Raw genomic sequence first — 12,964 nt, 5'->3', positions numbered from 1 at the left:
CACTTAACAGATGCTTGATAAATGTTTATTGATTGATTGTGAGGGAAGGGTCTCTTATACTTCCCCATTTCTCCAGCAGAGACCATTAAGTAACATAGGCGCTCAATACCTGCCTGTTGGACAGGTATTGACATGGGGGTCTAGTGCAGAAATGCAGGGTTTATTAAATTTAATTTTCAATTCACAAACTTTAATTTTTCCTCTCCCCAGCAAAACAAAAGAAAACCAAAGACAAAATCTTTGTAATCCATATGTATAAGGGGGATTGGCTCATTCAAGAGAGGACCAACCCAGGCAAGCAGAAGAAATTCCCTCAGCGTTATCAGAGATGCTGGCAGGTGATATCAGAGTTTTGGAGCACAACACCCCCGCTGCCCCCCACTCCTTCTGTGTTCTTCTCCCCAACTGACCTGGAAGGCGCTCTGCGATGAAGGTCTGGGATCCTCAGGCAGAGCCTCTTCCTCTTCCTCACTGTCAGACTCAAACAGGTAGTAATCCCCAGAGTGGATCACTGTGGGGGAGGGGGGACAAGGGATTTGGTCCTGCTCTGATGGAGGGATCCTAGGATCCCGGACCCCTAGCTCCTGCCCTGCCCTGCTCCTGGCACTGCCTGTCTCCTAGCTCAGAGTGGGGCCAGAGGTCCGGAGGAAGAGCTGAAATGGGTCAACTTTTAAGAGTGAATCCATCCCAAAGGGAAGAGAGCTGTGGGCAGCTCTGATCACTCGGCCACGATGACGCCCTTTCTGACAGCTTCTAGATATATGAGATAGATAAATGACAAATCATTTCCCTAAACTTCGTCCTCTTCCCTCAATAAAATGGGGATAATGATACCCATTGTAGCCATCTTGAAGGGGATTGTGAGGATCAAATGGGATTACATATATATATATATATATATTTGCAAACCTTAAGAAACTTATAAAACTTGGGAATGATTAGTAAGAGTAGTGCTATTATTTCTAATATATTATCTATTTTATAATAATTTTATTATTATAATATTTTATTTTTAAATAAAAATTTGTTTTTATCTTATTTTATTATAATAATATGATATTTAAAAATTTATAATAATAACTACTATTTCTATTATTATCAGGTAACAGTTTTATTTCTCAAATGGTTTTGACCCAGAAGTGGACCTGACCACCTGAGGAGAGATGAGGAGCAAATGAGGTCTCCCACTGAACTCTCTCTGAGGGCTGAAGATGAATAAGGGTTAGTAGGCTATAAACCCTAGTCTTCTGGGCCATTTTGGAGGATAGGGTTCACTTCTCCTTGTCCTAAGTAGGAAGCTGAGGAAGGGAGTGGATTATCAGGATGTACCTGAAATAGATAGAATCTGAGAAGGGTTCTGTTCTTCCCTCCTTAATTTTCAAGGCTGCCAATTCCATTGGGTGTTTTTAATAAGAGGCAAGGGTCAGGGGTAGTGCCCCTGCCATCTCAACTGCATTGTTGGATCTGCCCCCATTCCCTGCCCTCTGGCTTCTCCAGTTAAACCACTGGGTCCAGGGGAGGAGGGATGGTGAGGAGCAAGCCCATCCATCATGCACAGCAAGCAAAGCAGCGGGAGGCAAGGGGAAGCAGCAGCGGCCACAGCACCATGGGTATCAGCAGCAAACCACACCAGACAGGGATGGGCACGGGGACAGGACCAAAGACTGGGACAAGAACAGGGTCAAAGAGACAAGGACATGAACAAAGGGAGGACCAAGAGAAAACAGGAATACTGGGAAGATCTGGTTCCATGCTGACAAACAGAGACCAGTGAATAGAGGAAAGGAGGAAGGGAAAGAGGAAAGAGGCAAGGTGAATAGAGGAAAGAGTGAAGAAGACTTTGAAATAATTCTTTTTTTTAGACTTTTTCTTTTTTGGTTTTGGAAAAAATCTTGAGAAAATATACAGGCACTTAGGGAAAGAATGGAAAGGCAGAGGAGAAATTTAGGTGAAAACAAAAGATATTATTTATATATATATATATATATATATATATATATATATATATATATATATATATATATATATATATATATATATATATATAAATACGTACATACATATATATATATATATATATATACATATATATATATTAAAGAGAGTGCATACAGTGCAGACCAGAAGGGACACTGAAAATCTTTTCACATTATTTGAAAGTCGGAAAGGACCTCAGTAATCATATACTCTAATCCAGTCCCAAAAGGAATTCTTATTTTAATATGTTTGGCAAGTAATTGTCCAGCCTGTACTGGGAGATACATCCTCTACTCAAGTTGTTCATCCTTTTTTAGGGCAGTTTTAATATATAGGAAGTTTTTCCTAACTTTGAGCCTAAATTGGCATCTTTGCAGTTTGGCAATTGGCAAAACTCCCAGCTCTGTCCCCTGCAACCAAAAGGTACTGGGCTAATCCCTGATAATCCTTAAAATACAGGAGAACAAACTCACATGTATTGGATTGGCTAAAATGATAATGATAAATGTTGGAGGGGATATGGGAAAACTGAGACACTGATGCTTTGTGGGTGGAGTTGTGAACTGATACAGCTGTTCTGGAGAATCATTTAGAACTACCCCCACAGGGTTATAAAACTGTGTATGCTCTTTGACCTAGAAGTGTCACTGGTGGGTCTGTATCGCAAAGAAATCATAAAAGAGGGGAAAGACCCACATATGCCAAAATGTTTGTCACAACTCTTTTTTGGGGAAGGAATTGAAAATTAAGGAGATGCCCATCAGTTGGGAAATGGCTGAATAAGTTACAATATATGAATGTAATGGAAAATTATTTTTCTATGAGAAATGATGAGCAGGCTGATTTTGAAAAAACCTGGAAAGACTTACATGAACAGATGATGAATGAAGTGAGCAGAACATTGTACACAGTGACACAAGATTATGTGATGATCAGTTATGAGAGATTTAGCCTTTCTTAGCAATGTGGCGATCCAAGATAATTCCAATAGCCTTGGGATAGAAAATGTCATCCAGAGAGAGGACTATGGAAACTGAATATAGATCGAAACATACTATTATCACCTTTTTTTTTTTTCTTTCTCATGATTTCTTCCTTTCAGTCTGAGTTTTCTTTCACAACATGACTAATATATAATGACCGTGCATGTATAATCTATTTCAGATTGCTGTCTTAAGGAGGGGGATAAAAATTTTGCAGCTCAAAATCTCACAAAATGAATGTAATTCATGTAATTGGAAAAATAAAACAAATATAGGACAAATTCATAAACTCTCCAGGAGGCTTCTTTAGGCTAAACATGCCAAGTTTTTTCAACCCATCATTATAGGATGGGAACTCAAAACCTTTCATCATTTCGGCTGCTCTCTTCTGCACATTCTTCACAATGATGCAAAACACCTGATCATCAGTTAATCTTGAGTCCAGGCATCTAAGTTATATCCAATGATAATGTTCAGCTATTTCAGTTCTGTCCAACTCTTTGTGACTTCAGTTGGGATTTTCTTGGAAAAGACTGGTTTACCATTTTCTTCTCCAATTACAAATTCATCTAATTGGACTATCTTTTAATCCATATCTTGCCTTTTTCTCTATGAGAATATCTTAGAACATTTCATCACGAGCTCGACTCACATCTAGGTAAACTGTAAACCCAATATCTCCCTCATCTAATTGTATAATATCTATGTTAATAGCCCATCATTGGCTATTTCATTGCTATTTCATGCTATTTCATTGGTTCTTGGTCTTCATTTTTTTTTCCTAAGTCTAATCTTCTCATATGGGGATGATAGGTCCCAGAGATGGTGGAAATGAAGAGAGAAAGGGGGAAGAGAGAAAAGGAGAGAGGAGAGAAAAAGGGGAGGAAGAAGGGAAAGGAAATTATGTTATTGGGAGCCCTGCCACCCAGGCAGGGAAGGTCATGCTGAGTCAGGGTCTCAGTTAGTATTGCAGGGCTAGGGCTGGCCAGCACACCTGCTGAGGCCCCAGCTAGGGCGGAAAAAACTGTACCTGTGGCATGGTCTAACCAGGGCCGCCACCATCGCCTTCTGGATTGGGAAGAGTTGCTCGGGCCAGTTGGCTCTGCAGAATGGGCATGATGAATGAGAGTGTGAAATGTGTGGGCTGAGGGACGTTGGAGAAATGGGGAGTCCAGACAAAACCTTGTATCAGGGCTAGTTACTTGGGTGAGTGTCCGGGGACAGATGAGGGCAAGATGAGTCAGGAGTGCCTTCATTCAAATTATGTGTAAGTGGGTATCTGATGCTGGACATTGTATGTGTGTGTGTACTTCTGAGATTGTTTCTGCCTTGTCACAGGGCCGTACAACACAGACAAAGACACACAGGGTCAAACAGAAGAACAGGACATTTGGCCAAGTGGGCAGTGCCCAAAAGAACTCTCTCCAGAATTCTCAGTCCAGTGCCTTGCAGCCCAGGCAGTGAGCTTCCCCTTTTGCTAATGATCCCAAATAGGTCCTTAGACACATCTGTGGTAGAATGGTTGCCATGGCAGATTTGGATGCCTTGGATGGAGGTGGAGGGAGGATAGGTTGGGAAGTGCAGCGGTTCAATCTAGTCCCCACCCTCAGGATGACCGTGAAGTCCCAAGACCTCCCCACTTCCCAGGACTGGCTTTCACCTGGATCTTGATCTGGGTCCTCAGGGCATTCACTGGATGTCCGCCCCAGGCGATGCTTCTCCTGTTTGGCCCGGATCCTTTCCATCCTAGCAGAAGAAAGGTCCAAGGGCCCTCAAAACCATTCCTCCGGCTTAGCTGAGTCCACTTCTTTCAGCTCAAGTAGTCATTCAGCCTCCTAAATGGCCAACTCTCCTAACCCATTTGAGCAATGGCTGTGTAGACACTCTCCATCTATTCAAAACTGCTTTACTCCCCTTGCAGGGACAGTTGTCCCCAAGCTGAAGCTCTTGAGCCATCTGCCAGCATCTCCCTCGAAGACCCCACAACTGTTCTGGTCCTGGGGGGATGGAGAGGATACTTACTGTCTTTTCAGCTGCGCCAAGGACTTCTCCTCTGCCTGCCGATGGAAATTGATGCTCTTAAGGATGGAAGCTTTATAAAGAGCGAAGCCCCTGCAGAAAGAAAAAGAGAAAGGCCCAGAGATGTCAGAGATCCTTCCCCACCTATCCAAGGTCTGCAGGGGAAGGGCTTCCACCATGGCATGATGAAACTACTCCATGTCAACTGGCAATCCCTTAACCTCCCAGAAACCATAGCCATTCCCATCTTCAAGCTTTGCTCAAGCTGTTCCTTGACTTGGAATGCCTTTCACTCCTCCTCTCTGCTTCTCCAAAGTTTTACAATGGATCAAAGCTAATCCTACTTCTTTTGGAAACCTTCCAGCCCAGGCTGATCCTCCCCTTTTCCAAAGCCCCATTGCCTTTAGGGAGTATCTAGTTACTAGCATTATTTTGTCTTGGATGCTACTCTGGCTCCTTTCAGCTCTGATGGATGAGCCTTTTGCCAGGAACTAAGCCTCCAAGATTGAACTACCATCACTTCATTATGTCTCTTAAAGGCTTACCTTTCTCCTCTCTTCTAGTGTCCTCTATATGCTATCTTCCCTTACTAGAACAGAAGCTCTTTGAGAGAAGAGATGTATTTGTATCCTGAGAACTCAGCAAAGTATCTGGCTGATAATAGGTGCTTAATAAATTTTCTTAATAAATCTTTCTTCCTCCCTCCCTTCTTCTCCTCCTCCTCCTCCTTCTCTCTCTCTCTTTTCCTTTCTTTCCTTTATTTCTTTCCTTTCTTCCTTCCTCTCCCCCTGAAGTTAGGGATCAAGTCTTCCAGGTCTCTTAACCCTACAGAGCCTAGCATAATGATAAGCACAGAGGAAGTAAGCCAAATCAAATCAGCTTACCATTAATCCCCTGGCCCTCAGATCAGAAATCCCAGATTCTAGGTGGAAGCTAAAGACACAGTTCATAGAGATTTATCTTCCAGAGTTGCCTCCCAACTGATCATCTAGAGGTAAGCACTGTCTTATCCATTTCAGGGTAAGTGCAATCAAGGAGATGCCCTAAATCTGCAGCAGTTTCAAATATAAACCACTATGGGACAAGGGGAGGGAGGGTCATGATCTGAAATCTCTGGGGACTCTGAGTCCTGAACTCTAAACAGGGAGAGAAAAGAATTTATTTCCTTTTAATCTGTCCCTGCTTAATCCTCTTGGTCTCTGTGAAGAAATCTCTATATCTATTCAACTACCCAGAGAATCTCCAGTGTTCTTATATCTTGTGTTAACTAAATATTTATTAAATGTTATATTCAATATTCAAAAAATCATATCCAATACATAATGTTATGTATTATATAATATTTTGTATATAATATAATAAGTATAAGTGTAGGTTTGGTGACAAATAAAAATTAATCTAAACATTTAATGTAAATCAGTATTGGACAGATGCAGATAAGGTAAGACCTAGAAGCAGAAGGATGTATATGCATATATGTATTATGTATATGATTATAGAATCTATATATGTATATTTGTATGCAAATATATGTGTAGGTATATATGTATCCATATGTATATATGTATTCTTATGTATGTTTACATACATATACACAGAGATACAGATACAGATATAGCTCTATATACATCTCTCCATATATATTTGCCTCACTTTCTTTTTGTCCCTTCTTCCCCTAAGAAGGCTCTAATTAAGTGCAGATATAGGAGAGGAAGGAGTAAAAAGAGAACGAAAGAAAACCTACAAGGAAGCAAAGCAAAAATGGATAGCTCCGAACATAGTGTATAGTATTTATCACACAGGTTTTCTTAAAATAGCAATTTATTGCTTTATAATTTGAATTCTCTCAGGTTCTTTTTTTTTCTTATTTTGCATTTAAGTTTAAAATTAATAGATAAAAATGAATAAATCTAGTAATAATGGAGTGATTGTGGGAAAGGATAAACTAGTCAATCTCTCTGGGCTTTAGTTTCTTTATCTATAAAATGATAGTCATTTCTATAAATTAGCTATAAAATGATAGTCATTTCTATAAATTAGCTATAAAATGATAGTCATTTTTGGAGTAAATGAGCTCAGAGGTCCCTTTCAACTCAAGAGAATGATGTGGTTATTCAATTTAGTTTAAAAAGGTAGGGGCTAAGGAAGAGATGCAGGTCTGCCAAAAAACCCCACCAACTTGTTGGGGAATTCCAAGGACGTCACACTTGGGGTTCATTCTCTTTCTTCTGGGTATGGGTAAGGATAAAGGCAATAATCATGAGTGCTTTGAAAATTGATCTTGACTTTCTTAGAACTGGATAAAATGGTGTTTTGTCTCTAGCCAAGAGCCAAGGAGGGATGGAGGGATGGGATAGTTAGACAGTGAGAGTACTGAACAGTGGGCTGGGGCAGAGGCAGAAAAGACATTACAAGGCTTTAATACCTGGTGGAGTGTTAGGGTCACAAAGAAAGGTCCATAGGAAGTAAGTTGTATTTTACTCAAGCTTGGAAGAAAAGTTAGGTCACAGATTTATAGCTGGATGGAACTTTAGAGATCACCTCATCTAGTATGCTCATTTTAAAGAGCAGGAAATAACCTGCTCAAGTAATAAATAGATGAGCTGTAAAAATCTCCTGATTTCTATTAAGTGTTCTTTCCATTACGTGACACTGTTTCGAATTAAGAAAATTTTGAGAACAGTTCTTAAATGTATTGTTCTTAAATGTTTGTATTTCTTTACATCTTGATTAGCATTATATGTCATTGTATAATCTATATTGGCTTGCTGTCTTGGGGAAGGGGGAGGCAAAAGAAGGAGGGAGAAAAATTTTAGAATTAAAAATCTTACAAACTATCTTTACATCTAATTGGAAAAATGAAATACTATTAAGAAAAAAATTGTATTTCATATTTAAATGTAATGTATTCATATCTTTTACTTGGCTGTTTAGCAAAATTTCAGTTTTGTATAGAAAAAAAGTATAATTATGTGGAATTGTAAGTTATGAGATAAAGGTTCTTAATAACTCCTTATTGACTGATGATTAATTGACTCAGTTGATTGAGTCAATGGTTGATTGAAAAACAAATCAATACTCAAGGAACCATTAGACATTGGGCATCTTATTCAAATTTCCCTAACAATATCAAAAAGGAACAAAAGGAGCAATGGCCTCTGCAATGCCAGCCTTACAAACTGAATCTCCTACGGAGTCAAACGTCACAATGTCCTGGAGATATCCCAGTCCCTCGCTTTCCTTTCTGCGTACCTGGAAGCCTGTAGTGCTGTGGCCTGAAGGTCAGCCATGACATGCAGGAAATAGTAACTAAGGAAGATCCGGCGTTGTAGGAGGAGGAAGAAGAAGCAAATGCTGTCCCAGATGATCCCAGCCTCCTCCACGGGCAACATACAGTCTTGGTCCTTGCTCATGTCTTTGGCTAAAGAGACAGGGTCCCATACTCAGATTATCCACCAAAATAAATTCAACTCCTCTCAACCCATATGCATGTGTGTAACACCAGAAGCTTCCCATTTCATCCATTTATATCTTTCCCCCTTTCACCTGGTCCCCCACAAATCTAGTACCCACAATGCTGTTTGAGAGCTCACTGAAGGCCCGCTGGGTTACCAATTGGATCTTTTCCATCTCTTCCTCTAGAAACCTGGACCCTTGCTCATCCCCTTCTTGGGGGGGGGGGAGAAGGGGGAGAGAAGACTCATGGCTTCTCCCCAGCCTCCAAACACACCAGGATTCTATTTCCCTCTTCTTACCCTCTTTCCAAGTGAGAGAACATTTGAAAGTGCTTTCCCAACTTTCGAGCTCTATATAAACATGAGTTAACACCATCATTTCCTACCCCCATCATTCTCATTTCTCTTTACTTACGGTTATAGTAGCCTTTGACTGTGCACACCAGGCTGAAGACCTGGATGACCCAACAGAAATTATTCTGCATTTGCTGCACAAAGACGCAGGAAAGGAGCTACAAGAGAGAGTGGAAAGGGGGACTCAGGGCTATTAAAGGCCAGGGATCTCTGGGGTAGGAGGAGACCTCGGCCGTGGCCATCCCAGGTGGGCAGCAGCAGCTGGCCGCCAACCTCCCCCTGCCGCCCATGAGAGGCTCACCGAAAGCATGTTCTTGGAGATGATGACGGTGACGTTGTACAGAATGAGGCAGTCCCACAGCACTAGCTGGGCCTTGGTGTTCTTCTGCAGCAGGGTGGTCCCAAAGAGCAGCAGGTAGAAACAGGCGAGCAGGTAGCCCAGGCCAAAGATGCTGATGCGAGTGGCGCCCGTGATGAATACCACCACCAGCACTAGCCAGAAGAGGTAGCGGAACACCGCTACTTTCAGCATGTCCAGGTAGGACCTAGGAGATAGAACAGGGTTCGGGGGGAGGAGCAGTTTTAGAGGGGTCCAGTACCCCAAAGGCTGACAGTCTATCCCCACAGAAACCAGGTTCTATAACTTTCCCAGCATGCCATTGCTGAGACATGGCCACAAAATTGGGGCAGTTTCCCTCCCAAAGTGAGAGTAATATTGGGGAAGGAGAACTGTTTAAAAAAAGAGCTAAAGGGATCTCCAGAATTATTGAACTGAAATTAATCAATCATTCAAACTCTACTTGAAGATCTCTAGTGATGGGGAACTCATTATCTCTCACTTAAGCCAAGAGATATCATGTGCCCCATTTTACAGATGAGAAGACTGCGGTTTAGGAGGTTATATGTTGACCAAGTTTTCATAGATCTCCCCCCTCCTCAGATGCCCTTGTGCCCACAGGTGGGCATGCTTTCTCTCCCGGCTCACCTGCAGTTGATAAAGTTGGGCACAGGGTTTGGCTCCCCACGCAGTGGCTCCAGGTAGTCCGTGTTGAGTCCAGCTGTGTGTTGCCACTCCTCAGTCCGCTCGGCCACAAACACCAGCCACTGCTGGGAGGCGGTCAGCAGCAGCAGGAAGTCGCCTGTGGGGCAAATGGGGAAGGAAGCAATGGGGCACCTGCTCAGGGACACAAGGAGGGCTTTCCAGGAGGCTGTCACCTGGCCCTGATTTAGACCTTCCACAAATCAGGCTGCTCTGGCTCAGCCCAACCTCTCACCATTCTTGTGCTAGGGTCCAAAGGAGGAGAAGCCAGTTATTCCTCTCTGGGCCGCCGATATGCACGTGGGGACAGAAGCATGCCCTCCACACAGTGAGAAAGGTAACAGAATACTCCCCGACTCTGATTCTAATCCTAGCCACCGGACTCTTAGTTTATGTGGACACATAACTCTGTGTGTGTGTGTGTGTGTGTGTGTATGTGTCAGGAATGAAGCATTCTCTGTCAGCTCAAGATAGAAAATATGACTTGGTAATTTATAATTTTAATAATTGCATAAGGTAATTAAGGTTTATATTTTAGGCAAATTTATATAAATCAATGCACTGTTTTCTACAAAAGTCAGAGAAATTTGGGGATCCACAAGATTAGGAATAATAACCCTTGGTATTTGGATGACAATTTCATTTTCCAAGAAGACTTTGCATCCATGATTTCCTCTGATTGTCACAAATCTAGGAAGTCTATTTTGAAAGTTTTAAGAGCTCTGATGAATTCAATGATTTCAGAAAACTGATAATAAAGTAAACTTGAGACAGAGATGATTGATAGATTCAGGGTGCAGAGTGAGGTGCACATTACTGGACACAGCCAATGTGGAAATCTCTTTGGTTTGACTCTGCATATTTATTATAAGGGTTTGGAGTGGCAGTTCTTAATAATGGCAGATGGGAGGGAGAAAAAAAAGAATTTTTGATCATTGAGAAAAGGAAAACTAAATTTAACAAATAAAACATCTGAGCTATAATCAAGATTGGACTTTGGGGGGAAAGGTACTTAATTACTAATGTAAAGTGTGATTTCATGGTGAAAATTAAAGAATATGTGACTCCAACCTAACTTGGTGAAGTCTGCAAGGTAGGGATTATTCTCTGCATTTCTCAAATGAGGAAAGAGATTTAGTCAGAATAGTTTACTCAAGACCCCACAGCTAGGGAATATCAAAGCTAGAATTAGAATCTCAGCTCCCCAGAAGACTTGTTTTGTTATTAGGGAAAACACTTTGTAAACTGGAAAGCAAAGCTATAAAAATGGCAATAGCATGATCATTATCAGAACAATACATAATCATTTCAAGGATGCTCTCTCCATTGTCCTAAATCATACATCGCTCTTCTGTGACTGCTCCTTTGACCAATTTGGTGAGGAGTCCCTTGGAACTTAGCTAGGTAATAGACACACACAATATGTCATCACTCCAAGAATGCTCTTTCCGTGGTACTAAATCATTCATAGCTCTTCTGAGACTAGTTTTTGTGACCAACTTGGTGAGGAGACCCTAGGAACTTAGCTAGGTAATAAACACAAACAGTTCATCATAATAACAATAATATGTCATCACTTCAAGGATGCTCTCTCCATGGTCCTGAATCATACATAGCTGAGACTGTCCTTTTGACCAAATTGGTGATTCAAATCCAAATCTTCCTGCTTCCCAATTTTAGCACACAATCCATCACTCCATAATGCCTTTCTCAATACAGTTCAAACAGAAATCATCCTGGAAAAAGTCTCTCTTTGGCTGTTATCTTTGACATCTAATATTTTGTAAAAAGGTTCCATATAAGTAGGCAAAGTGACTTTTTTGTAAGTAAATGAAAGTATTGGGTTGTAAGCCTATAATCTGTACGTTCATCTTTGGGATATCCCCAACAACAGCCAAGATGATGGAGAAGATAGATACTTCTTTCTGTTTCCATATTGTTTTTTTAATTCTTTTGCTAAATTTCTGTATTTTAAAAGCTTTTTTATTCTATGATAATTTGGAAATTATGAATATTCAGTATGGTGAAAATGTTTTATTATTAATGTTGTTAATGAATTATTCCAGTTGGTCCTATTTTTTATGACTCCTTTTGAATTTTCTTGGCAAAAATAATGGAGTTGTTTGCCATTTCTTTCTCAAACTCATTTTACAGATGAGGAAACTGAGGCAAAGGCCAGGGTCACCCAGCTAGTAAGTGTCTGGGACCAGATTTGAACTTATGAAGATGAATCTCACTGCCCAGCCCAGTGCTCTAGTCACTATACTAAATAGCTGCCATTATTCTTAATAATAACCAATAATAATAATAATAATAATATAATAATCTAGGTCTCCCATTTGGGGGTTTTATCTGCTACCACCCCACCTGGGCATGAGACATGTCTACAAGAACCCCAGCTATGGGAAAGATGCTCTCAGTACAAGGATGCATGGCTACTCACTGATGAGGTTGGTAGAGTTGGGACGCATGAAGAAATCGGGCAGGTACAGCCACTTGATGAGTGCAGAGTTCATGGGAATGGTGTTGCTCCAGCGCCATGGATAATCTAAAAGCAAGGTACACTTCTCCATGCATTAGGCATCCAAAAGCTGAGGATGCTTCAAGTTGGCCTCACTCCCAGTCACTCTCTACCCTGCAAAGTTTTCCTCAGTCCTGGACTCTTCTTTGCCTCCCAGAAGTTTTTCCACTTCCATGCTGCCCTTTCCCCCTTCCTTGCCCAATTCCTGCCCCTGAAAGGAAGAGGAGTTTTGCAATAACCCTTTACTTCGAGGACCCACCCGAGGGGAGTGCCTGTCTCTGTCTCTCCTTTACATACACACTCACACACAGAGCCCTCACCAATGCAGAGGGCAGGGGGGATGCCCACACATAGTAGATACTGGTAGAGTAAGAAAAATGCCAAGAAGAGGCAGTATTTGGGCCAAAGACGGGCAATGGCCTCCCGGCGCCGCCGAGTGAGGATCGCAACCAGCCAACAGCCATGGAGGATCACCATGAAGTTCATGCGTTGGCCAATCACATTTACCGTCATCAGGAAGCAGATCTGGAGGCAGGAAGAATGAGGCTATTAGGGATGGGGTGGGACACCCAGCACTGAGGTGTATGAGGATGGGCACATACTCAACAGGTCAGCC

The 12,964-nt window shown here is 41.6% G+C and overlaps 1 protein-coding gene across 2 annotated transcripts in view; it reads right to left on the bottom strand.

Moving 5' to 3' along the window:
• The window catches only part of PIEZO1 (piezo type mechanosensitive ion channel component 1 (Er blood group)), a 171,625-nt gene that overhangs the window by 19,012 nt on the left and 139,649 nt on the right, over nt 1–12,964 (bottom strand). Inside the window, exons 22-31 of one of the 2 annotated variants that reach the window (XM_074286204.1) lie at nt 12,669–12,873; nt 12,271–12,375; nt 9,774–9,927; nt 9,090–9,333; nt 8,850–8,946; nt 8,232–8,400; nt 4,983–5,072; nt 4,621–4,706; nt 3,991–4,062; nt 411–511 (exon numbers count right to left, since the gene is read on the bottom strand). In XM_074286204.1, the coding sequence (XP_074142305.1) occupies nt 411–511; nt 3,991–4,062; nt 4,621–4,706; nt 4,983–5,072; nt 8,232–8,400; nt 8,850–8,946; nt 9,090–9,333; nt 9,774–9,927; nt 12,271–12,375; nt 12,669–12,873 (1,323 nt within the window). The remainder of the gene's footprint in view (nt 1–410; nt 512–3,990; nt 4,063–4,620; nt 4,707–4,982; nt 5,073–8,231; nt 8,401–8,849; nt 8,947–9,089; nt 9,334–9,773; nt 9,928–12,270; nt 12,376–12,668; nt 12,874–12,964) is intronic. The other variant, XM_074286205.1, reaches the window with a different exon arrangement.

This window comes from Sminthopsis crassicaudata, chromosome 2 (genome assembly GCF_048593235.1).
Source record: "Sminthopsis crassicaudata isolate SCR6 chromosome 2, ASM4859323v1, whole genome shotgun sequence".
Taxonomy (NCBI): Eukaryota; Metazoa; Chordata; class Mammalia; order Dasyuromorphia; family Dasyuridae; genus Sminthopsis; species Sminthopsis crassicaudata.
The sequence above is the reverse complement of the archived record's forward strand: the minus strand, read 5'-3'. Positions and strand labels throughout refer to the sequence as shown.